The sequence below is a fragment of the Hoplias malabaricus genome, chromosome 1, assembly GCF_029633855.1.
Source record: "Hoplias malabaricus isolate fHopMal1 chromosome 1, fHopMal1.hap1, whole genome shotgun sequence".
Classification (NCBI taxonomy): Eukaryota; Metazoa; Chordata; class Actinopteri; order Characiformes; family Erythrinidae; genus Hoplias; species Hoplias malabaricus.
In genome coordinates, this window is record NC_089800.1 from 55,576,875 (window position 1) to 55,602,679 (window position 25,805).

General features: G+C 40.6%; 2 protein-coding genes across 6 annotated transcripts; both read right to left on the minus strand.

Moving 5' to 3' along the window:
• Nucleotides 1–3,358: 3,358 nt before the first annotated feature.
• Nucleotides 3,359–16,551, minus strand: tmem26a (transmembrane protein 26a). Of its 5 annotated transcripts, none has more exons than XM_066682849.1 (8): nucleotides 16,421–16,551; nucleotides 13,881–14,029; nucleotides 13,135–13,639; nucleotides 11,789–11,885; nucleotides 11,106–11,186; nucleotides 9,330–9,538; nucleotides 8,492–8,571; nucleotides 3,359–4,878 (listed from the first exon to the last, which is right to left on the minus strand). In XM_066682849.1, the coding sequence occupies exons 3-8, from the start codon at nucleotides 13,323–13,325 to the stop codon at nucleotides 4,568–4,570; spliced, it is 969 nt and encodes a 322-aa protein (XP_066538946.1). In that variant the 5' UTR covers nucleotides 13,326–13,639; nucleotides 13,881–14,029; nucleotides 16,421–16,551; the 3' UTR covers nucleotides 3,359–4,567. The 5 variants fall into 5 exon arrangements, with proteins under 5 accessions (XP_066538946.1, XP_066538972.1, XP_066538964.1 ...); XM_066682875.1 differs by lacking the exon at nucleotides 16,421–16,551 and adding an exon at nucleotides 15,939–16,062 and having other exon boundaries at nucleotides 13,135–13,248; XM_066682867.1 differs by lacking the exon at nucleotides 16,421–16,551 and adding an exon at nucleotides 15,939–16,062 and having other exon boundaries at nucleotides 13,135–13,294.
• An 843-nt stretch (nucleotides 16,552–17,394) lies between these two features.
• Nucleotides 17,395–24,828, minus strand: nt5c1ab (5'-nucleotidase, cytosolic IAb). Its single transcript, XM_066679823.1, has 6 exons — nucleotides 24,482–24,828; nucleotides 22,159–22,326; nucleotides 21,163–21,292; nucleotides 20,322–20,444; nucleotides 20,032–20,216; nucleotides 17,395–19,435 (listed from the first exon to the last, which is right to left on the minus strand). The coding sequence occupies exons 1-6, from the start codon at nucleotides 24,581–24,583 to the stop codon at nucleotides 19,040–19,042; spliced, it is 1,104 nt and encodes a 367-aa protein (XP_066535920.1). The 5' UTR covers nucleotides 24,584–24,828; the 3' UTR covers nucleotides 17,395–19,039.
• Nucleotides 24,829–25,805: the final 977 nt, after the last annotated feature.

A 25,805-nucleotide genomic window follows, 5' to 3' on the forward strand; every position in this document is an offset into this window, starting at 1 on the left:
TTTCACGGTTGAGAATTTAGTGAGCATGAAGTTAGCAGGGTGACAACTTTTCTTCACTATTTAACAATGACAATGACAAACATGTTCATGAGATTAGAGTCAGCTCCATGATATTTAATAAAAAATACTGGAATACATTCTGATAAACTGCAACTCTCAAGTGAAAATGAATGAAGTAAAAGGGTTCACTGTTTAATCAGTAATATATTCATGAGCTCTACACAATAGTGCACTGTTTTAAAAAGTCTGACACAAGAACTCCTTTATCTTCATTGCACGCTGTTCTGACACAGACACTTCATCAGCTCGAGCCTGTGGTAATAAAGGGAACCTTCTGAAGGGATGAATAGTAGAAGATTATTTCCAAAATGCTTGTACATCACTGCTTACATTACCATGAGCAACCCACTAAATTACCAGAGCCTCAGTGTGGGATATCATAGCAACTGCCAAACAACACCCTGGTAAAGTTTAATGATCCTTATTTGGTCTACACAGTGTTGTAGTGCATTTATCCATTTCTGGAACAACTTTGTCCTGTTCAGAATGAAAAAGTGAGTGAGTCCACAGCCTACAAGGAATCGTTGGGCACAAGCCAGAAACACACCCTGGACACAGGGCCAGCACATCACACGTGCTGTGTCCCAATTGCACACTTAATACTAATTCTAACTAGTGTTTGAGTATGTAGTATAGTTACAAATATCAAAGGTTGAATATAGTAATAAATCCACAATGCATATTTAGAAGCTGTGGCCTTTTTTTAGTACAGTAACCAATAGAGGTGCTTCTTGCATCGGGAAACAAATACAAATAGTGCTATACTCCTTACATATTGCATTTCACACATCATTATCAAACTAATATTTCTACATTCAGACAATGCACTAAATATTAGGCAGGGTGAGTGTGAACCTTATAACAAAAAATGGTTTTAATATTTGGAACTCAACGCAGAATTTTAGTGCAGAAACCATTTTATGACCTACACTGTGCACTGCATGGTGTGGGGGGAGATTTTAAGTTTTGGTCTTTGGAAAAATGGCAGACAGGATTGCAACTGCAGGTGGTATAGCATGTTGTCCAGTTAGTAAAAATCAGTGTAGTATGTTAGTATTGTGCATACAAGTCTGTCGGCGGCACGGTGGTGCAGCAGGTGGTGTCACAGTCACACAGCTCCAGGGGCTTGGAGGTTGTGGGTTCGATTCCTGCTCCAGGCGACTGTCTGTGTGGTGTGTTCTCCCCGTGTCCGCGTGGGTTTCCTCCGGGTGCTCCGGTTTCCTCCCACAGTCCAAAAACACGGTGGATTGGTAACTCAAAAGTGTCTGCAGGTGTGAGTCAATGTGTGTGTCTGTGTAGTCCTGTGAAGGACTGGTGCCCCCTCCAGGGTGTATTCCCGCCTTGTGCCCAATGATTCCAGGTAGGCTCTGGACCCACCGTGACCCTGAACTGGATAAGCGGTTACAGAAAATGAATGAATGAATGAATACAAGTCTACCAAACTCATACTATTTAGATAGACAGAGTACAATCATATAAATTTAACAGGGCGGGGGAGCATGCCTTAGTTTCTGTGTTTCCAGAACCTGTCACTGAAATTTATTCTTTCTCAGAAAGGGGTTTTTATTGTCAACATGTGTCAGTGTGTACTGTCCAGTTGTGCTGAGCTAATCTGCACAGCACCGAAAACCTTTCACTCGACTTTGTGCTCACAGTTACGTGGCTCACACAGGTAATACGGTCAATATTTTGAGACAGTATAATGCTTTGAAATATGTGGATACTGCCCATCTCTAGCAGCTACACTCACAAAGTAACTCACACACACCTTTGGACAAATTTTCTCTGTGCCTCCATGGGTTTCATCCACATGCTCTGGTTTACCACAATCTAGAAAACCATCTGTTGGAGTGAATGACTGTGAATGTGTGATATCCTCTTCAGTGTGTGAACTTACCTGATGTCCAGTCTCTTTGGGGCAAATTTGGACCCACTGCAACCCTGATTGAGACTGAGAAAAATGCAAAAATGAAACTGGAGCAGGGTAACAAACATATTACACCAGGAGAGACAATGTCAATCAAAGCTAAAGACAAACACATAAGGTATACACACCCAAGAACACGAACACAAACCACTGGGGAACATTCAGGAGCTGCAACATAGGGAAGATCAGGGCAGGATGTTATAGGTTCTTGGTGGAATGCAATTTCCTTTTTGAGGGGCTTTGGGGCTGTGTGCTTTGGTTTCCTCCCACGCTGCAAAAACACACGTCGGTAGTTGGATTGGAGACTCAAAAGTGTCCGTAGGTGTGAGTGTGTGTACCTAGCCACGGGAAAGTACCGCACTGCAGCACCACTCCCAAAGCCCCAGCAAAAAAACTGCCAGATCGATGGTGCGGGTTGTGGATGATCCGCTGTGGCGACCCCTGACGGGAGCAGCCAAAAGTAGAAGAATAGTGTATAGTATAGTGCCTGAGCTCCTTCTGGTTTCCCTCCTCCCAGTCTGTTACAGTCAGATCCGTCACTACACTAATGAAAATATTCACATGCTCTTATTCTCTGCTGCACTCAACTAAACTAACTGCTTCCCTTTACTGTTTTCTGAGAAAATGGTGGCCCACTGATGGAAGATTATTTGCTGGATTCTCCTGCAGCCCAGACCAGACCAGACCAGCTGCTCACCTTATTATTATTATGTAGCATAATGACACTTCATTGGTGATCACTTAAATTCAATCTATAGTTTGATCAGAGGAGGATGGGTCCCCTTTGTGAGTCTTGGTTCCTCCCAAGGTTTCTTCCTCCAGCCTCGAGGGAGTTTTTCCTGCCACTGTCACATTCGGCTTGCTTGCATTGGGCTTTGATTTAAATGTTCTGTTCTGAAACTATTTGAAGCTGCTTTGTGACAACGTCAGTTGTAAAAGGCGCTATACAAATAAATTTGATTTGATTTGATTTGTATCAGTGCCCAGATGAATAAATATAGCAACAGGGAGCACATGCTCCACATCACTGATTATAACCCATGAATTATTCAACAAAACTACATCTGTAATTGTATCTTTTTTGAGGGAGATTTAGAAAACTAATTCACATTTTTTTGTTCAAGTTAAACTTGTTCAGGGCATTCCTGTTCCATGTTATGGCTTTGCAATCCATGTGCAATCAAACATCTGTGTCTACTGTGTGGGACAAAGCTGCTGGATTCACTAATGATATTAAATTATAAGTTTTGGGGAGTATAATACACCAGTTCTATTGAGTGCATGCCGTTTTACTTTTTCTCAAACTTTCACAATAAACTCACTATTAGAGGTGATACAAAATGGATTTATTTTGGGCTTAAAAACACGATGTTTATAACAAAACCTTCTATATATATATACACACACACACACCAGTACACGCTAGTGTGTGTGTGGTGGGGGGAGTGGAGAAAAGACTGATGATAAACACACTACTTTAGCATTTACAGACGCACGCTGAGACTGATCTTCAAACATCATACGCACTAACTCTTATCAGACTGGGTCATATGTGAGGGAGTTCACCTTATGTCTTATGTTGTGTGTGTGTGTGTTTGTTTGTTGTAGTAGAAAGTCTTTATGAATTTCACAGTTTCCCAAATTATTTCTATTTTTCTTAAGACTGTTAACAGGGAATTTCCAGACGTGATGTAAAAAGCTCTTTAAAAGTTGAGATTTATCAGTAAAATGCACAGAAAACAAGAAATCTGCTTTTACAGATTAAACATCCATTCATTCATTCACTCACTGTCTGAGACACTGTCTCTCACTGTTATAGAAATCCTCGAAGCCTCCTCCAGTTTCAGAGTGGTTCCATGATGTTATATATTTTCTTGGATTGAACAAATGATTCACCTTCAAAGGCAACACTGCTGCATTTTATTTTAAATGGAGCCCTTTCCTCTGACATTTCAAATCCAGACAATGCCAGCTGACCGAGCTTAACTTCCTTCCCCTATCCCTTCCCCCATTACATGTGTCTGTGGGTCTGAGGGTCTTGGCTGGATGAAAATAGAAACCCTGAGGATGTGAACTGGGTGAATGGATATTATTTATTGTAATTTATCGTATTCATTACTAAATGTGGTTTATTTAATGTTCTTCTTTTTTTTTTGCTTGATTCCTCAATTTAAAATATTGTCGCTGTTCAATTTTTAAAAAGTGTCTCCAAAAATAGTAAGTTTACTATTAATAAGAGGAGAAGGAAAAACCTTCTTAAATTTTAAAAGATTGTATTCAGAGTCATTTTGGAGCCTTTCTATTGGTCATTCGTCATGAAATTGTCACACAGTGTGAAGGACATCTGCTGTGTTCAAATGATGTAGTAACTAAACACACACAAACACGGAGATACAGGGTTTTTTTCTCCTGTTTGTATTTGTCAGATGTTTCTTCCATTTCTGAGCTGCAGTTCTGTGGAGTGTGTTCTGGTGCTGGCCCACTTCCTCTCTGCGCTGATAAGTCTGGGGCATCCCTCTGTACAGAGACCCCTCCACATGAACGGACGGAGTCCTCAAGTAAGTAGGGGGCAGACCTCTATCAGGGCGTGGGAGATGAATTTTTTGATTTAGGTTTGACATCCAAGCAGATGACCACCAGTCTGTAGAGGTTCAGGATCACCACCAGAAAGTTCTTGATGGAGAAGAACACCAGCATCTGGTGGAAAACCTTAAAGTAGATGATGACGTTGAGGCGGACGACGAGGAAGGGTCCGTCCTGGATGAAAAGGCTCTCTGCGATGTTCCAGATATCAGTGCTGTGTCTCTTCAGGAGGACATTTCTACAACAGCCTTTATCCTGCTCCTCCTTCTGCTCCTCCTCATGAGGTTGGTCAGGCCTCGAGGTCACCACTGAAGGTCAAAAACCAAATAAATTAAACATTCAACCTTTACAGTTGATTTCAAAATGTTCTTACAGCAATAAAATAGTAGAGGGTTTTCCATCCACTGAGTTTTTGCGAATTAGAAAAAAAAATTAAAGAAAAAGGCCAAAATAATAACAAAAAAATAAACACCTAAATATCGCAAATAAGACTTTAACGCTTGGACGATGGGGTAAAGTTAGAATATCACAATGCTATTTGCACTGGTTTATACACACTGCGCATGAACCACAGCGCTCTCCGCACTTTACCACTCTGTTTTCTCACCGGCGCCCGAGCTTCATATTTTAGAGCATGTGTGGAATATTGTAGACACAGCCCTGAGCAGAAGACCACAGCATTTTAATTTTCTCCCATAACATTAAGAACAAGCTCCACACAGAAGCCCCACAAATAAATAATAAATCTAGCTTTTTGATATAAACATCCCACTCAGATCTCTCCCTCTCCCTGAAGTTTCGATGCCGTCGATCACGAGGCCTACGTCATCTGAAGTTTATTCGCAAAAGTGCAGTAGATGGAATCACGACTCTTCTGCTGATATTTCATTATTACACTAAATATTTCCAAATATTTTGGAAGGAAACCCTGCAAGTCACCAATCCACCTACCAACGTGTGTTTTTGGACTGTGGGAGGAAACTGGAGCACCTGGAGGAAACCCACGCGGACACAGGGAGAACACACCAACTCCTCACAGACAGTCACCTGGAGCAGGAATCAAACCCACAACCTCCAGGTCCCTGGAGCTGTGTGACTGCGACACCAACTGCTGCACCACCGTGCTGCCAATTGTACATATGTCTTTGTATATTACATATTATTTATATTTGTCCATTAGTTCTGAATTTTTGATAAGGTCCTAACATCATATTAGTTTTAAGAATTGAACTGTTTGCTTCAAGGTTGGCGTGAGCCTCCACCAAAACACTCACCAGAGCTTAACACGCTTGGAGGAGAACACAATTTCTGCTGTTACATCAGTTCAACAGTGCAAATTTATAACTCATTTCTATTAAATCAGCTCAACCCACTTTAAGAAAAATGCTAGCGGCGAGTTCTTTATCAGCTCAACACGCTTGGAGGAGAATAATAACTGTTAACAGCTTTTAGGACGCTATAAGATAAAGTCTTAAAGAATGCATTAAGGACATAGTGAAGCTGGAAACACACCCACTCCTCACCCTGCAGCTGAGGTCAGCATCATTTATTAAAACAAGATGTTTATGTTGTTTAAACAGAATAAAGGGTGTCTTCTTTCTTTAACGGACGGACTGATGAAGAAAAAAGAACAGATTTACTTCACTTTTCAGAGAACAGTAAACTGAACAGAAAAACTGTTTAGGGATTTAAGCTCAACACATGGATCACATTAGTCACAGCTCCCTATACACCACCCCCGCTCTCTTTCTCTTCTCTCTCTCTCTCTCTCTCTCTCTCTCTCTCTCTCTCTCTCTCTCGTACTTCAGCAAATTTTTTGTCTCCTTTTCTCTCTTTCACTCACTTTCTTTTTATCTCTTTCATTGCTTTCTTCCTTTTCTATCCTTATTTTCTCTGTCTCTTTGTCTCTCTTCTCCCATTTCCTGCCGTTCTCTCTGTTTCTCATTTTTCTACAAAATTCGTAGGAGTCAGTAAAGGGTTATATTCACCCATCACACTCTGCTTTTCTCTTCATTCTCTCTCTCTCTCTCTCTCTCTACATTTGTTTTTCTGTCTTTCTGTCCATTATTTGTTTTTCTCTTTTTTGTCTTATATTTTCTATTTCTCTACACATCTATTTCACCCGTTTACTCTTCGGTTTCCTTTTGATCTACACATTTTTCTCTATCTCCTCTTCCCCATTTTCACTGTTAGAGAGTTATTCTCTCACACACTCCACACACAAACACAACAGTGTTGTTCCCCTGTGAATGTCCCTCACATTTCCACAGAAAATATGTAAGTGCTGAATCACTGAATCACACAATAAAAGAGCAGCTCCTTTACGGTGGGAAATCATGTTCTTCATTAAAACACCAAGTCAATTTATTACAACATTTACATTCTCTTTACATTAGAATGGGTTTAATTTACAGCAGTAACTTTCAGTGTAAATGATTAAAAATGTCTCAGGTTTCAGGAAACATTTTTCAGATTTTCTTGTAGAATTATTTTCTCTTCTAACAAACAATACATTTGAAAGTGATTAATTATTTAAGTGATTGACGGTGATTAATTTTTACTATGAAGAGCAACTCACAAGAGTTAATGATCTCACTGATCTGAGGTCCCCGAATGAACCTGTTTATGCTCCACAGAGCGGGTCTTCCACATGAGGACAGCCTTGTTTAGAATTGGTTTATTACAGTTTCTCTGATACAACCAAGACTCTAGGTGTCAGTGTAACTGCTGTTCCCCAACGTTAAAAGTCACTGGAGAAAATGACTGCTTGCTCATTTAAAACCTTGCACTAATAATGTCGCTAAATACAGACTTAAATATGAGTTGTTGGTTTTTTTTTTTTATCTAAAATTGAGAATTCCAGGACAAACACGAACATTTTCAAATGTCATAAGATTTTAATTATTGATGAAAAATGCTTCAAGTTGAAGATATTATTATTTTCTGTGTAAAGTGTTTAAACACCAAAAAAATGGAATAAACTCATCTCCCTCTTCAATAACTACACAATTTCCTCAAACTAATCTGGACATGTTCTGTGGCATTTAGTCAGGTTTATACTGAATTTACTTGCTGAAGCTGAGTTACTTCACATCGAAATAGAGTCCAACAGCAACATTTGGGAACTCCTGATCAATGAGTTGTAGATTTTCTAGGAGAAAATAGGTTGACACTCTCTACAGGGAGCATGCGTTTTTCACTATAAGGTAAGTGCTGTAAATAAGCAGGGCATTAAATGTGCAGGATTCTGTTCTCTGTAGATGATGTGTCATTTGACGAAGGACCAAACGTTTGCACTGGAGTGTAGTTATAAATGTTGTGATATCACTGCACTAACAAGACGCACTGTGCTACACAGATGTTCTGAGATCATGTCGACCCGCCCAAACACTCCAGCATCAGCTGTGTCTGTGGCCTGATTTCAGCAGCTAGTGTAAATTCTGTACAGAAAAGTCAATGGGACTTCACTTTACTACCGCTCTTCATAAGAGTGATGATTTACACCAGCTTTGCCCCAAATGTTGTAATCTTCATGTTTAGACTAAAGACTTGCCTTTTCTTAGCACTGCACTGACTATCACACTACAGTCTACATTTATTTCTTTATATGATATTTCTTTATATACATAAATATTTATACATTTAATTTATGGTTATTTCAAATTGTTTATTTCTACTGCATTTTTGTAATTGCTTAAATTGCATTTTATATTTTAATCCTTATTTTTAATAGCTTTAAATCTTTTATCATCTTTAATCATTTGAATTCTTTTAGTGTTTTATGTGCTTTTACAGCTTTAGTATCTTACAGAATCATCACTAAGAAAGTTTAAAATGCAGCTATTTGGAAAATTAGATATATCTTTCACAGAGGGAATAACGGAGAGTGAATAATGTGAAGGAACACAGGTAAAAAGCTACCTGCCAGGTGCAGAGGAAACTGCAGCATGCTCCATGTCCACACCCCCAGGATTATATACACCAGCTGAGGACTGATATCTCTGGAACATAGAAAATCACACATAAATATAAACAGAAACCTGTCATTGTTGGGGTTTGGGGTCTAATATGTGACCATTTTGTTCACAGTTTGTTTCTTCACCCACTATCTAGCACTCACCCTGTCACACATGATTCCCAGCCTGTTTTAAAGGTTTATCTCTGAGGTTTGAGAGCGTATAACACACTGGACGCAGGTGAGAAACAGCTGGTTAGACGAAGAAAAACGGAAACGATGAAGGCAGCGATGTGAAAGTAAAATCAGCCTCATGTGATCAGACTGAGACGCATTCTAATGACAAGTGTAAACAGAATCTGGTTAAAATAAATCCAGATAATATCCGAATACAAAATGCCAGGTGCAAACAGGAACGATCATAAGCTCGACACGCTTCGCCTGGAGGACACTAATGGTCAGTTCTGTGATGTCAGCTAAATAACCTGTGTTGGTAGATGAATGAGTGGTGAGTGGAGAGAGTGGTCATTTGATCACAGCAAATCTGTACATTAAAGGTATAAATATTACATAGTGTTGCGATAATATCCCATTTCCATGTTCCACTGCCACATGGAATGACACAGTCATCTCTGCGAGAATTGGGCCAGATCTGTTCTGTGATGTGACCAACTTGAAGGGTTCAGTGGTTTGATATAAGAGAGAATATGTGTGTGTGTGTGTGTGTGTGTGTGTAACGAGCAGGAGGGGGTAATTTGTGCTTCAGAGAGGAAGCGCCTCTTCAGTGATTGAGGAAGGACCCACTTGATGTCTGAGAGCGTCTCGCTGGTGAACTCCAGGATGTCTGCAGCCGTGCCCACGAAGATCAACAAGAGTTGTGACAGCTCGTCACGTGTGACTCCGCCCCCCAGGGGGAGGAGCCACTTCCCCACAATCAGGAGGATGAGCAGCACCTGATGAAGAACAAGTATCCAGTCGTTTGCACAGACGGAGGATAGAAGGTGCTCTATACCCTGGGAAAAGACACACATTTTTATTATTCTTTTTTTTTTTGGGCTCATTTAAAGTATAGTTTGGGCAAATCTTAAATCTATTATATATTAATGTATTATATAATTTCTTCATGTGTGTATATAAATATATAATGCAATAAATATATATATATATATATATATATATATATATATATATATATATATATATATATATATATATAAATATAATGTCTTATATTATTTTATAGCTGTTCAAACCTTTTTTCCTGATCCAAATTAAATTAATATTAAATAAGTATTAATTAAATTTCATTCAGATGGAAAAAATGTTTAAGAATATAAACTCCTCAACTGAGAGCTTGCTCAAAAAACAAAGAACACTTTCTCAGCCAAAAAAAACAAGGCAGAGCTCTCTTTAAATGAAACAATATGTTTAAAGCTGTACAAAGGCCAAACATCAAGTTCTCCATGTTGCCTAAGAAGCCCTCATTTTGATTCTTCCAACGAATGTCACGCAGTAAGTTTCTCCAAGGTGAATCTCGTCCACTCTGTCACGTTACTAAGGTCTGTGTGGGAAATGGAGGCAGTGTGTCATGTCGATTTTAGCTTTTTTTCTGGTGTTTTTTGAAATTCTATAAAGCAAGATAACATATGAGCTCATTGTACATGTTTGAAAATGTAGTTACTACTGGAAATAAGTAACAATTGTACATTATTATTTGAGATCTTGCTGTTGAAGAACAGTCTGATTCAGCTTCTGAACTCAGGGAGTGCTTTTTGACCAAAAGAACTCTGTTCTTTAACTGGTTCCATTTGGATTTATAAGAACCTTGGTGCTTTTCAGCGAACCAGTTTACACCAGTTTTTGTGGAATCAAGGATACGTCACAGAATACGTCATCAACAGAGGGCTTTTATTTATCCCTTGTTTTTTCATGTGAGTATATCCTGCCCAAGCTAAGTCCTCCACTAGTTTTCCGTAGAGCCTTTCCTTTATAGTGCTCCCTTCAAGTTTCTCCTGAGAACACTAAAGATATAATAAATGCTGAGTTTTCTCAGCAGACCACTGTATGCTCCTCGTGGGTGTCACCATTGCTCTTTGCTCCTGTAACTAGAAACGCCCACAGATATCTTATTTTTGTTGGTGGAAAAGCTCTAAGGGGGTGCCTCCTGGTAGGAACGCGTATTTCTGATAAAACCAACACCATCTGAAAGCAGCATTATTAAGACGGTCTTACAGTTTTTACCCATGTTACAGCTTTAAGAATCAGGCCCAAGGCTCTAACAGGTTTCATGGTGTTCCAACCCAATCTGAGATTCAAACTTCAGTCAATGTGGAGTGCAGTGAAGTTATTCACTACAGCACCCACTCTCCTCACACCATTAAAACCCAGTCTGCAGTTAGTACCATGCTAATGGGTGGCGCAAAAGCTTTGATCACTTAACATGAGCTTCAAAGCTCCACGGTAAAACTAACACAAAACTTACGACACAAAACAGTTCCTGGCTGAATATATCTGCAGTGTTCTATTTTTTTGTAGAGTAATATTTGCAGAACACATTTAAGGATATGTGTGAGAGAGCACCTTCAGCGTGTCATTCCTCAGTGTGCCGTTTAATGCGTCCACTATGCTCCGAACATTGTTCCACGAGTCCAACTTCTTACACTGAAACACAAAACAAACTCTGAATGTTTCTAAATCCATTCTAAATTTTCTCAACTGCATTTCTCCAATGAGTCTATATCATGTTATAACATAACCTATTATACTGCCACCTAGTGGCCTGGATATTCATTTGAAATCATGCCCATGTCCACGTAGGTGGCCCGCTCTATGGAGCATAATCTGATTAATTCAAGGAAAATAAAACAATTAGATTAGTAATTGTATGTTATTTGTAAAAATGAATACGTAAAGAATCAATGCTTTTATAAATATTAAAGCCTTTCATTTCAGTGAAATGCAGTGAGTTAAGGCCCATCTTTTCTGCCCCCACAGTAATAACTGGAGCTCTCTGTGTGCAGCAGTGTTTTCTATCACTGTATTAAAGAAGTGTCTTTGATGCACAATCATCGTTTCTGAGCTCATTCAGAAAACTGTTCATCACGACATGTATCTGTAGTGATGTTCGATTCATTAGAGAAATAACACAGAGGAGTGAAATATATTCCCCTCAAGAATCAGCATTAACACAGAAGAGTCCATTTCAAAGCAGAAAAACACTTTTGATAATTATTTAAAAGATAGCTGTGTGTGTGTGTGTGTACTTGTGGATCACTGGATTTATTTTCCTGATGATGCAACTCCAGAATCCAGATGGAAGGAATAACACTGATCAGGAAAAATAGAATAGCCGGAGAAAACCTGAAAACACACACACACAGAGAGGGGGGTGGGGGACGGAGAGAGAGAGAGAGAGAGCATGAGAGAGATAGAGAGTGAGAGAGAGAGAGAGCATGAGAGAGAGAGAGAGAGCGTGAGAGATAGAGAGAGAGAGAGCGTGAGAGAGAGAGAGCATGAGAGAGAGAGAGAGAGAGAACAGAAACTTGCAGTAAGTGAAATACCAAAAGAGAGACTATGCAACTTTTAATGACTAGATGAATTCCCACACACACACACACACTCACACACACACGCGCGCACACACACACACTCACACACACACGCGCGCACACACACGCACACACACACACACTGAACCCCAACAATAACAGCAGGATGTGGGGGAGGGAGGAAATTCATTCCAGGAAAATACAAAAACTACAAACTCATGTTTGTCTTTATTGTGACTTACCATCAACACAGTCTCATTTCACTTTAAATTCACATCAGTTATTATTTAATTTACTTTGTTAAACAAAACTATTAAACACCATAAATGTACCTCTCTTACAACTTCAAGCCTTGTTCAACCAGGCAGCTCTAATCCAACATTTACATCCAACAACACATCTGAAATGAGGACAGATTTCCTCCAGTCTGAACAGCAAAAAGCCACAAGAAATACACAAGGTTTTTTCCATTCGCATTCCATTTGTAGGTGGATTCAAATCTGATTCAAATGTGAAGTCTGAACATAGGTTGAACACGTCACGGATCTATCACAGTTTTCTGCCGTCATCGCACTCATCCCTGTGTTGTTAACGTAACGAATGAATGCTTCTAAACTCTGACAACTTGCAGTGTGAACACTCAATTTAAAAATCAGATTTAGGAAATAAATTCAAGCTGTTTTTCCCACTGCAGGGCAGATGCGGTTTGTTTCTTGCATTTGATTATCAAAGCATCCAAGCTGTAAGATTCAAAAGATTAAATCCTTAGTATCATTTGCTCCCGTAGCCGTGTTTCTCATGGGACGTCATGGTACTACCATGTGTTTGAAAAACACTGACTGAATGTGGCTTTCAGTTCAAATTACAGAAAATATGTCCTGCTCAAATACAGTGAAAAATAAAAGTCCCCTTTCAGTGTGAACAATTTGCAGATCAATGTGAACATGGACTAAAAACCAGATTTAAAGATTATTCCGACTTGTCCAGAAGTGTGAACAAAGCCTAAAACCTTATTTATGCATCAATTCAGATTTGCCAAGCTGTGTGAACAGGGTTCTCACCATTTGTACTCCTGCCCCCTCCTCCTCTTCAGGGTGATGAAGGTCTCCAGCAGCAGAGGAACGTAGAGAACCATAAGGAGCCAGAACCACGGATCATTTTTCACTTTACACACTCTCCACACCGCAATCAGAGAGAGGAACAGGAACAGAGCCCGGGTCACTACGGCACACACAAACCTCACCAACAGCATACTGAACACACACTGACACACACAACTACTGAACACACGGTACTGCTCATATAACCCTCACCAACAGCATACTGAACACACACTGACACACACAACTACTGAACACACAGTACAGTTCATATAACCCTCACCAACAGCATAGTGAACACACACAACACTGGACACCAATTACACTAATGAAATAAAAACAACCGTACAAACTACCGCACACCTGCACTACAGAACACACACTGCAACACACCACAGAACCACACACACTGCTCTGTACCCTTACACTGACAGACAACACTCTGCAGAAGAGAGGAGTGGGAGGGCTACGTGGGTGGAGTTAAGAGAAGGGACACAGGATTACTTACACAGGACACAGGATTACACACACACACACCCTACAGTCCATACAGTCAGCCATTATCCTGCTAAGTTTAGTGCATGAGTTTTGTGCTAAGATAAAACTTTTTAGTTTCTTTAAAAAATTGCCCAAGTCACAAGTGTGTTGTGTTTTATTTACTCTATAGGTTTAACTCAGAGAAAAAAAAAAGTAAACAGAAAAACCACCTGAAGTCACAGGCCCACAACCAGACTCCGTCTCCTAGTTGATGGGTGCCTCACCACAGTGATCATCTTGGTTTTTACGTCCTAAAGAATCACATAGCGTCTGCTCCAGCAGGTCATTGTCATGAGACAGGTGTCTGCAGCGAGGTTCCCTTAGAGGATTTTCATCAGAATTAGAATCAGAATCACTTTATTGGACACTGTGCTGCATACAGAGGGATTTTTTTCTCAGCATTTAACCCAATCCATGCAGTGAAACACACGTTAACACACTAGTGAACACTAGGTAGCGGTGCACATTATTAAATGAATGTGAGGCTGAGATTCTAGAGGGAATTTAAGGTCATTAATCCCATTTAATTATGTGCACTATTGCACAATATGCCATGTTTCCAGTTAAAATTAAAGTGTAAAATAATTTCGGGCCAGGCTAAATCCATGTTTTCCTAACAAGGGAAACTAGATCTGTGTTTAGATCTGTGAGGTGTATTTGGGCTGGCCCAAAATGATTAAGGACCTCAAATTCCCTCCAGACTCTCAGAGTTACTTTCTATTATTTATTTATTTATTTATTTATTTATTTATTGTGCCTATTTGTATAAGACAGAAGTTAAACCTTGGCCAACGTATTTCCTATAAAAAAGTCTTAATATGACTTGTTTTCAGAGAAAACATCATCAGCTTGGGCCTGACTAAATACAAGTTGTATAACATGTATTTAACTAAATGTAATAACATGTGGCATTAGAGCTGTATTTAGGATGAGAATTGCTGTCCCAACCTGATAGTACTTTTAATACAGTCCCTCCGTTTAATATTTAAATATATATTTAACATACCTGCTATTTTCTGTATTATTTTTACTGGTTAATTTAGAACAAATAAATAAAAATTAATCAATTTGAAATCTTTATATACCATACAATATATTATTTTATAACGTATAGAAAAAATCTTTAAAGTATCATTGTGTCAAGTGTCATTGTGGACCTAGGACATTGTCCAGAACAAGTAGCAACACATCTGATCTTATGCGTTAAATAAGGTAGCCTCTGCTTTCTGGGAATTTCTGCTCTGGTTTTCTTTAAATGTATCCTGTGGATACACCAACCTTTTGCATACACCTACTGTATGTACAAACCTGGCAATTTACTTAATTTTTACATTGAAAATAATTTTATTTGGATTGTAACTATTGATGTAGTTTTGTGTGTATATAATTACAGAAATATTCTGCCAAATATTGACAGTTGGTCAATAAAAATATTTAAAAGAACTGTTAAAAAAGCTACTCAAATTATTGCCTGCCCCGCCATTACTTCATTCAAACAGCTACATGCATCACCACGGGCCAGCAATGGTTAAATTGACCAATATAAGAGGTGTAGTATGTCATGTAGGTTGTACTTGATTAAATACAACTTATTTAGAAACAATATCACAGATTCAAAAGCTATTGACATTTTTCTTTAAAAATGTTTCACCACGGGCCAGTAACCCAGTAACCCAGTAACCAAGGAACGTCCCTGGATGTTCAAAATTGGTCTAAAAGTTGTCTGTCAGTCAAGGACATATTTTAAACGTCAATGGACGTCCAAAATCCATCTTAATAAGTTAGTTAAGTGGTGACCAATCGATAACGTCAGTGGACGTCCAAAATACGTCTAATAGTTGTTTTTTCAATGTCTGTGTTTGGACGTCTTTTCAACTTTCATTTTCAACCTTAAGAGAACGTTGATTAGACGGCAGTCATTAAATTTCAACGTTGAATCAACGGCTAATTGTTTACTGGGAATGGTTAAATTTACCAACGTAGGAGATATAGTGTATGTCATGTGCGTGGTTCGTCACCTTCGTTTTTACTGTGTAGTGTAGTTCGTAAACGGTCCCTTAGCTCTCGCGGAGATGGCGGCAGCCCATAGAAAACAATATATTTCGTGTTTTTTAAATGGCAAACATTTCTGACCTAAACTAAGTTGTAGCTGCTTGTCTTGGATCCCATTTGCATGCACCGTTTGAGAGTTATTGAAGAAAGAAATCTGAATATGCAACCAACTTTACCGGAGTCAGGCGCTCTCCATTACAACAGCCTTAAAGTCCTTTACGAACTGCTCTTAAATCCATTAGTGAATATTAGGTCCAATATCAGTGGCCCAACTGAGAGTTTTTCAACTAGGACGAGAACTGTTAAATGATTGGAGAGCCTTGTCACATCTAGCAGGAGTCACTGAAATAAATGGAGCACTTTAATAAAACAAATCCTAATAAAAAGTATTTATCCGTCTTACTGACAAGAGGGTCACTGCAGCTGGAGCGGAAACTTTTAAACTTTGTATTTGGGTGGAAAGCTCCTTCAAGGTGATCAGAGCCAAACTTTCCTTCCATTTATTTTTATCTCTTAAACGTGTGAATCAGGCAAGTTTACTTGCTGATGTGGACACATCGTGGCTTGTTAAAAATGGATAATTGATGGAAGATAAACTAAAGTTACACCCGCAGTTTGTTGAGTGTTGTATTTTTACAAAAAAAAATCTCGTTCTCACCCTGTAACGGTTGAGTATGTCTCCCCCTGGTGGAGATGTCTGGTAGGTTCAGCTTGGAATCTCTGGTTCGACGCTATGATTCACATAAATGGATTTTGAACTCATGGATATCCTGCACGGTGGTGCAGCAGGTAGTGTCACACAGCTCCAGGGACCTGGAGGTTGTGGGTTCGATTCCCGCTCTGCGTGACCGTCTGTGAGGAGTTGGTGTGCTCTCCCCATGTCCGCGGGTGCTCCGGTTTCCTCCCACAGTCCAAAAATTGATTGGCAACTCAAGTGTCCATAGGTGTGAGGGTGTGTGTTGCCCTGTGAGGGACTGGTGCCCCCTCTAGGGTGTATTCCTGCCTTGCGCCCAATGATTCCAGGTAGGCTCTGGACCCACTGCGACCCTGAACTGGATAAGCACTTACAGATAATGAATGAATGAACATATTTAAACCTACATTGAGGGGTGGCAGGGTGATGCAACAGGGTCCTGGAGGTTGTGGGTTTGAGTCCCGCCTCAGGCCACTGTCTGTGAGGAGTGTGGTGTGTTCTCTCTGTGTCTGCATGGGTTTCCTCTGGAAAACTTGCAACCTTTTAGCTGACTGTGTGAAGCATTCAGTTGTACAGGTGTGAGTGTGTGAGTGACTGGGTGAGTGTGAGGTGTGATTCTGGGTAAATTCTGAAAACACTGTGACCCTGAACAGGGTGAAACAGTTACAGAAAATGAATGAATGAATATGGCATGTTTGGCTCCCTCTCATAACTTTTTAATTGAAAATATAAATGTAACAAAAATAAGAAATATTACACCTCAGTGGAGCATCGCAATGATTTTTTCAAGTTGCAATTTTAGAGTTAAAATATAACGCAGTGTTGTTTTAACTGTAACTGTCATGATATATTACACATTCTGAAAAGATCACACAGCGAATAAAAATTAACCCACACCAAGGCTTTTAATATAGACTAGTAATATATTTAAATGTATGCCAAATGAATAAACAAATAAATAAATTATTTAGAATAATAAATCTTTTCATTTATAAAAACCTCTGACTTCTCTCTAAAAGCTTCTTACACGAAGAAAAAATAAATATTTTTAAATTTGCAGCAAGACAATCGTTAACTAGCAATAAATCCCACCTTTAAATAACTTCTTAAAACCACAGGGCATCACCCATACAGCATTTAGAAAGTCTTTAACAGTTAAACTCTTACATCAACACAGCGACAGAAGTTGACACAGATGAGGACATGCAGTTCATTAGTTTTTTCCAAAAAACATTCACAAGCATTTCACAGTGATCCAAAATAAAATTATAAAATTATACGATAAGTTCTCGGTATAGGTTTAAAGTAAAATGCATATGACTTTTATTATATTTTATTTTTGTAAATCTAACAAATGTATCAGTTTTCACAGCAACTGCAACAAAACTAATGATGGAAATGTGTTAATGTTTTCTTAATTTTTCTTAGAAAGTGTCACCACCTCGAGTAGTTCTAAAGTTACTTGCAGGATTCGATTACATCCACAACCAGAACTTACTGAACACTCCCCAGAAACTAGACTTGCACATTAATGCAGTACTTCCTCATCCTACACCTGTTTAACTAGTAAAGTGTGTGACATTTAGAACTGCTTAAATTAACGGTTTTGATTTAGTTGGCAATCCGCTTTTCTGATTCAGATATTATTAACTACATTAAAATAATAAAACAAGAGGCACAAACTGGTTTTTCACAATTACGTAGAACCTGAAAACGGTGCTGCCATCACAAGCCCTTACTAAGTGTAGGCTCAGATTATTTATTAGGTGTGTAAACAAGATTAATGTGTTTAGTGTTTTTTTGTGTGTGTGTGTAGCATATACTTGTAATTTGGAATTCAAATATTCTTTGCTCTTTTTATTTAATTTATTGGTAACTGCTCTGTAGTAGGTTGGAGCAGCAGGCCGTGTCTCTGTCACAGCTCCAGGGTTCTGGAGGTTGTGGGATCGAGTCCAGCTCTGGGTGACTGTCTGTGAGGAGTGTGGTGTGTTCTTCCTGTGTCTGTGTGGGTTTCCTCCGGGTGACTATCTGTGAGGAGAGTGGTGTGTTCTCCCTGTGTCTGTGTGGGTTTCCTCCGGGTGACTGTTTGTGAGGAGAGTGGTGTGTTCTCCCTGTGTCTGCATGGGTTTCCTCCGAGTGACTGTCTGTGAGGAGTGTGGTGTGTTCTCCCTGTGTTTGTGTGGGTTTCCTCCGGGTGACTTTCTGTGAGGAGTGTGATGTGTTCTCCCTGTGTCTGCGTGGGTTTCCTCTTGGTGCTCCGGTTTCCTCCCACACTCCAAAAACACACGTTGGTAGGTGGATTGGAGACTCAAAATTGTCCATAGGTGTGAGCGTGTGAGTGAATGTGTGAGTGTGTGTCGCATTGTGAAGGACTGGCACCCCCTCCAGGGTGTGTTCCCTCCTTGTGCCTGGGTAGACACTGGGCCCCACTTAAAAAAAAAAAAAGAACGTTTTAAAAGTTAGGTTTAAACTTGTTTATGACACTTAAACTGTGGCTTTTTAAAGGAACTCCAGGGCTATAACGTTCAGTATAAGATTATATTGAGAAGTAAAAGAATGTGAGCTTTATTCCAGTCTCACTGTTTAATTTATCAGCAGCTGAGGTCCCTTCTGAGTTGAATTGGGCTCCACTGAATCCTTCATTCTTTTCGGTGGCTGTTTCTGGGCGATTCCATACGGGACATGAGCTGCCACAGTGCCCAGCTCTGCAGCGCCCTCTATGTGAAACATCTGATCATCAAAAAAGATGTGGGGCTTGATCTTCGCCAGCATGGGGCCCTTAGGAGCTCCAGCCAGGAACAGGGCCTCATCAGTCTCCAAACCCCAAGCTCGCAGGGTTTTCAGCGCTCGAGAGCCTGCACTGGCGGCACTGCGGGCTGTCACCAGGTATGTGCGTATTGGACAGTCTATACGATGGCCTTTGGCGTAGAACTTCCTCTGCAGCTTCCCCAGGACTTCCAAGAATCCTTTTAATGGCCCCTATTGGAGGGAGATTATTGTTGTAAGAAAAGGCAAAATAAACACTTAATCTCAGACCAAAACAAATGCTTCGTATTCACCATGCCCTTTCCTTCACCCACTCCCCGTCTTAGTTCTGTTCTCAGCACAGTGCACAGAGAGAGCAGCTGCTGAACACAGACCGTCACAACGGAGCGGCTATTATTTGTCAGAGGCGTTTTAGCTGAAGAAAGTGGTTTGTTCTGTGGAGGAATATTAAGACGGTCACTTTAATCTGAAACTAAATCACTGTCTTGTTTTAAGAGCTTGTGCAGCCAGCCCAGCTATGAAAAAAACAAAGAGCAGAAAACAACACACAGTGAGGGTGTGTGACTTCATGCTTTGCTCAGGATGCCTTTACTCCACTATGTCTTTACCAAGAAATCAGTTGTTAGCTGCTATATTATTGTTTAAAATATCGTATATAGCACCTTTAATGAACTGTGGTCCACTGCCATAATTGTCCTCATTTTAATTAACACTAAAATAAATGATTACATTTGACTGGATATATTTAGTTAGCCATTTCCTCAAACACTTTGGCCCCCAGTAAAATTGTATAGTCACAGCTGACTTACATGATCAAGGGGCTTGTTTTCATGGGCCTGTTCATGTTCGAAGAATTTGTCCAGGCCTTGCGCTTTATAGATTCTTTCAGATTCGTCTGAGAACAACACTGCATCCCCATCGAAGGCGACTCGCAGCTGCGTCTCTGACACTTGTGTCACTTTCTCTGGCGAGAACATGGTGGCTGCTGCAATGCCTTAAAGAGCACAAGAGCAGAAAGACCAGATGAAACAGTGATTACTATACATTATTCACACACAACACTTCAGCTCATAGCTTCATTTCCAGTTTCTTTTCTCACCTTCGTCTATGGCTTCTCTCACTTTGCTGGAGTCAGCAGAGAGGTAGAGGTTGGTGTGGTAGGCTTTCAGATATCCGATCAAACTATTACCTCCAGTCATGCAGAAACGCTCCACAAACAGCTCTAAGAGAAAAGCAACATAAGAAATATAATCAGAGTAACAATATGAGTTTTAAATGAGGGTATTTATTATATAAATGAGTGTATATAAGGGGTATAAATACGTTTTTAAGCATTTTTGTTTAATGTTTAATTCAAATTTCAAACACTTGGAACAGTTTTTATGAAAAACGTCACTTGTCGTTATATTCAACAAAAAATAACTGAAAAATGAAATAGTTAAACAATAACCACTAAAAATGTAAATCTTTTTGTGTAAATACATCTCAGTCTTTAGCTGTAATATATATATATATATATATATATATATATATATATATATATATATATATATATATATATATATATATATAATCTGTGTGTGTGTGTATAGTTACTACATCATTTGAACACAGCAGCTGTCTCTGAGACTGTGTGTAAATCTCATGGTGAATGACCAATAGAAACTCTCCAAAACTACTCTGAATAACATCTGTTTATATTGACTTCCACTGAGAGTTCAGAAGGTTTTTCCTGCTCCTGTAAAGTTACTGTTTTGGAGAAACATGTTTTTAAATGGACAGTAACGATTATATTATTTTTCTACCAGATTGTTTTCTCAGCTGCTTTTATACTGTGAGTATTATGACAAACTCTTTCACATTAATTTCATTTTTTTCTGTTAAAAATGAAGACTTTTTGCACTGTGAGGTCCAGCTATTATTCTGAGCTCTCCACTTACTGTGGTGGTTGATGGAGTTGATGAGCCTGATCCCAGCGTGAGCGTGGTTGTTGGTCATCAGAACCACGTCAAACAGCTCTTCACTCTCCGGGTAGAGGTCTCTCAGCTGGGCATTGACTGCTTCTAGAGCCTGGAGGAGACCCACGATCAAATCACACCACAATCTCACATTTGCACATTCTCTTTTGTCATTTTATGGTCATTTCATTCATTCATTGTCTGTAAGCGCTTATCCAGTTCAGGGCCCAGAATCACTGGGCGCAAGGTGGGAACACACCTTGGAGGGGGCGCCAGTCCTTCGCAGGGTGACACACAATCACACATTCACTCACACTCATGAACACTTTTGGGTCTCCAATTCACCTACCAACATGTGTTTTTGGACTGTGGGAGGAAACCGGAGCACCCGGAGGAAACCCACGCAGACACAGGGAGAACACACCACACTCCTCACAGACAGTCACCCAGAGGAAACCCACACAGACACAGAGAGAACACACCACACGCCTCACAGCCACCCAGAGGAAACCCACGCAGACACAGGGACAACACACCACACTTGCATAGTATTAAAAATGAAGAGTAAATGAAGAGAAGAGTTTATTGGGCGCTGCATTCATTCTGAGCTCCATCAGGAAAAAGCTGCAGAAGACTTAAACTCATGCAGAATCTTTTTTTGTAATTCATGAAACATCTTTAAATGTTCAAACACATCTTACAAAACTTGGTGCCTAAAGCAGTCCTTTTCGGCCTTTATTCAGTCTGCTGTATTTACTGTAACTCATCAGTGTCTGGAGCTGAGGCTGGGGACTCTTTAGGGGACCTGAAGATTGCTTGGAGTAACATTACTTCAAAAACAATTCACTAAGAATTCCTTGCGGTAACCACAGTGTGTTCTGTAATGGCATCTCTCCAAAGGGCTGTGTCAGCACATTTACTTTTAGGACTCGCCAAAATAAGAGTGGCCAAGTGTGTTTATGGGTGTTTAATCTGGACCTTAATGAAGGGGAAAGCAGGTCCTGGTGCAAACGGCTCTGTCTCGTGGTCAACCTGGTACTTCAGATACTCCTCCATTCCCTTCTGCTCAAAGATCTGCTGCTCAACGTCCATGTTGAAGAGGACGCGAGACGACACTGCGATAGTGATGGCATTTTCAGGCTTGGGCTGAGCATAGAAACAACACACACACACACACATTGATGATCATTGCTAAAAAATACAGACATCAAATCATTGTGATGCTCTACTGAGCTGTAATGGGGAGAGTAAAGCCTATGTTATTGCTGCTTTGAGCTCAGCACTGCAGAAATTACAGTATGTAACTTTTGGAGGAGGGCAGGAAAACACATCCCCTCCACCTCCCCCTTGATTTCAGGACAATGCTGTAAAATGAATTACACTGGGCGACTGTAGGTGGAGACCAGGAGCAAAAACACTTACCTAGAGCTCCTTTAAGCGAATGTAATTTGAGTCTTTTATAAAGGGGGTTCAGTAAGAATTGAGGAGGTTCTGTTACAGGAGATAACTCTCTTCTGCAGTGCTGCCCAGGGCCCACCACTTTAACACCCCCCTAAATCCCACCCCATGCTCAGGTTACATTAATGCAGTGTGAATGATTTATGAACCCTGACGCCATTAGCCCCCTTTTCTTCTCCCGAACGGTGGAGTGGACTCTGCAGCTCGGTGTGGAGCACAGTCTCTAATTTCAAGATCAAAATCTGTCTGTCTCCATCAGTCTGTATTTCTGTCTGCCTGTCTCTCTCTGTCTGTCTCTATCTTTCTGTAATTTTGTCTGTTTCTCTCTGTCAGTCTCTTTTTCTGACTCCATCAGTCTGTATTTCTGTCTGTCTCTATCAGTCTTGTATTTCTGTCTGCCTGTCTCAACCAGTCTGTATTTCTGTCTGTCTGTCTCAACCAGTCTGTATTTCTGTCTGTCTGTCTCAACCAGTCTGTATTTCTGTCTGTCTCAACCAGTCTGTATTTCTGTCTGTCTGTCTCAATCAGTCTGTATTTCTGTCTGTCTGTCTCAACCAGTCTGTATTTCTGTCTGTCTCCATCAGTCTGTATTTCTGTCTGCCTGTCTCTCTCTGTCTGTCTCTCTCTGTCAGTCTCTTTTTCTGACTCCATCAGTCTGTATTTCTGTCTGTCTCAACCAGTCTGTATTTATGTCTGTCTCTATCAGTCTTGTATTTCTGTCTGCCTGTCTCAACCAGTCTGTATTTCTGTCTGTCTGTCTCAACCAGTCTGTATTTCTGTCTGTCTGTCTCAACCAGTCTGTATTTCTGTCTGTCTCAACCAGTCTGTATTTCTGTCTGTCTGTCTCAATCAGTCTTTATTTCTGTCTGTCTGTCTCAACCAGTCTGTATTTCTGTCTGTCTCCATCAGTCTGTATTTCTGTCTGCCTGTCTCTCTCTGTCTGTCTCTATCTGTCTGTAATTTTGTCTGTTTCTCTCTGTCAGTCTCTTTTTCTGACTCCATCAGTCTGTATTTCTGTCTGTCTCAACCAGTCTGTATTTATGTCTGTCTCTATCAGTCTTGTATTTCTGTCTGCCTGTCTCTGTCAGTCTGTAATTCTGTCTCCATCAGTCTGTATTTCTGTCTGCCTGTCTCTCTCTGTCAGTCTCTATCTGTCTGTAATTCTGTCTCTATCAGTCTGCAATTCTGAATTATTTATTCTGTTGCCGAACAGGTGACTGTGTACGTCTCGTACTGATTCAGACCTTTCAAGAATGACAGGGTGGCTTCTCTGTGCAGTCTCCATTACCTACACTTTTGGTTACGGTGGACACATGCTCCCTCCTGACCCTAGAGGTCAGTCTGTGTGGGGTTACACTGCAGGTGGGGGAGTGGACGATTCACTGCACTGTATTGTGGAAGCTCTTTTTGTTTTGTCATCAATTACACAAACACAAATTACAACAATATTACAGTATAAGCTGTCTGTCCTGCAGTGTCCTGTCAAAGCCAGAGCCCCGCACCTCATCATCACCAGCCTCTGCTTTTATGCCCCGCAGAAAGTAAGGCTAATTCTATGCGGCATGTGGTGACCACGCAGAGCTGCGCAGACAGCAGCACAGCCAGGAATGATCACCAGAGTTCAGCTCAGAGGGACACCATTATTTTATTCCCTTCAGAAACTGGTGTCAAACTGAGCTGCATATTGTTTATTTCTTTAAGCACTCTATAAAAGATCTGTACATTCGCTGATGTGCAACAAGTCTCTGTTGCAGACAGCAGCTGAAAACATTGTAAGCAACTGTACTGCAAAAATAAAATAATATTTTAAGAGAAGGGAATGCTTAGTTTAGCAAAAACTCACCGATTTTGGTTTCCTCGCAGGAGACAAGGGGTCTGCAGCTTTCATCTTCTCCAAAGACAGAGGGTCACCTTGACCAGCTGAGCGTTGACGGCTGGGATTCATTTCTGCAGGAGCTCCAGGGCTACGGCTGCATTGAGCTCCTCATTAGGCAGCATCTGAGCTAGGATGGATGGAGCCTGTGGTGCAGGATGTGTGTGGTGTGGATGGAGATCAATAGTAAAAGCAGGCAGACCAGAGAGCGGTAGGATGAGCGAAACTGTAGAGCCCGGAGTGAGGGGGGGAGCAACGCTGTGGACTTAATTTCTAGTCATTCCACAAGCTGTGGGGCTCCCTCTCTGTGCATTGGATCATTCCTATCACTCCTCTCTCCCTGGCTACGCCCACTCCACTGCCACTGCAGTCTGCAGAGCGGAGAGCAGGACCCTCCTGGCTTTAGGGGTGGGGGGTGGGGTGTTGTGTGTGAGTGGGAGATGCAGGGTGGTGGGGGTCTGCAGTCTCTCTGTGCTCACGGAAGAAGAGAAGATGCTGTTTATTTTTAGACCTCACAAATGAGTGCAGACAGCACAGGGTGTTACCATGACAACTGAGGATGACAGCTTGTGTCGTCATGTTGTAGCTCAGCAACATGTTCCTATGCCCATATAAGGTTCTGAAAGGATTTTCTCTATGGGAAAGATTAATGCTCTGTCTTGTTGTATCCTGTAGGAACCAGAAATGTTTCTCAGGAATGTTCCTACTCCACCTACTGGATTTTACTCAACTTTTACTGCTCCTCCACCAGGTAAATCGGGTCCTGGTTCTGGAAGCGGGTTCTTGTTTAGTGGCTGTTCTCTCGTGGTTCAGAGTGAGTCGAGTAGGGACTAAACCGTGGAGTGTAAACCTTGCAGAGCGCTGATTGTCCAGAGAGAGTCGTCACTCTACGCCACGCACCGCAGACATCCAGCACCAACTCTCCATCTGTAAAATCTCCAGCTGCCGCAGAGATCACGTTTGTTTTTATCCGACTCACAATGGCAGCTAATAAATTTACACCATGGTCTTTTGAAGATGTTCAAACGCTCCTTGGATCAGTGGCCGAAGAAAGAATGCAACAAGGAAGGAACAAACTCTACTGATCTGTCTGAACTGATGACGGAGCTGTGTTCAGTCCCAAACAACAGCAACAACACGCCAATACACCATGAGTAAACACCGCTTAACTTTACTGCCGCTGTTGTTGTGGTTTCCAAAGCTTCATCTGAAACTCACTGCTCAGAAATACCAGACTGAGCATGGCTTTCAAACTCTGCTGGTCATCATCGAAGAAGGCTGACCATCTAAACGT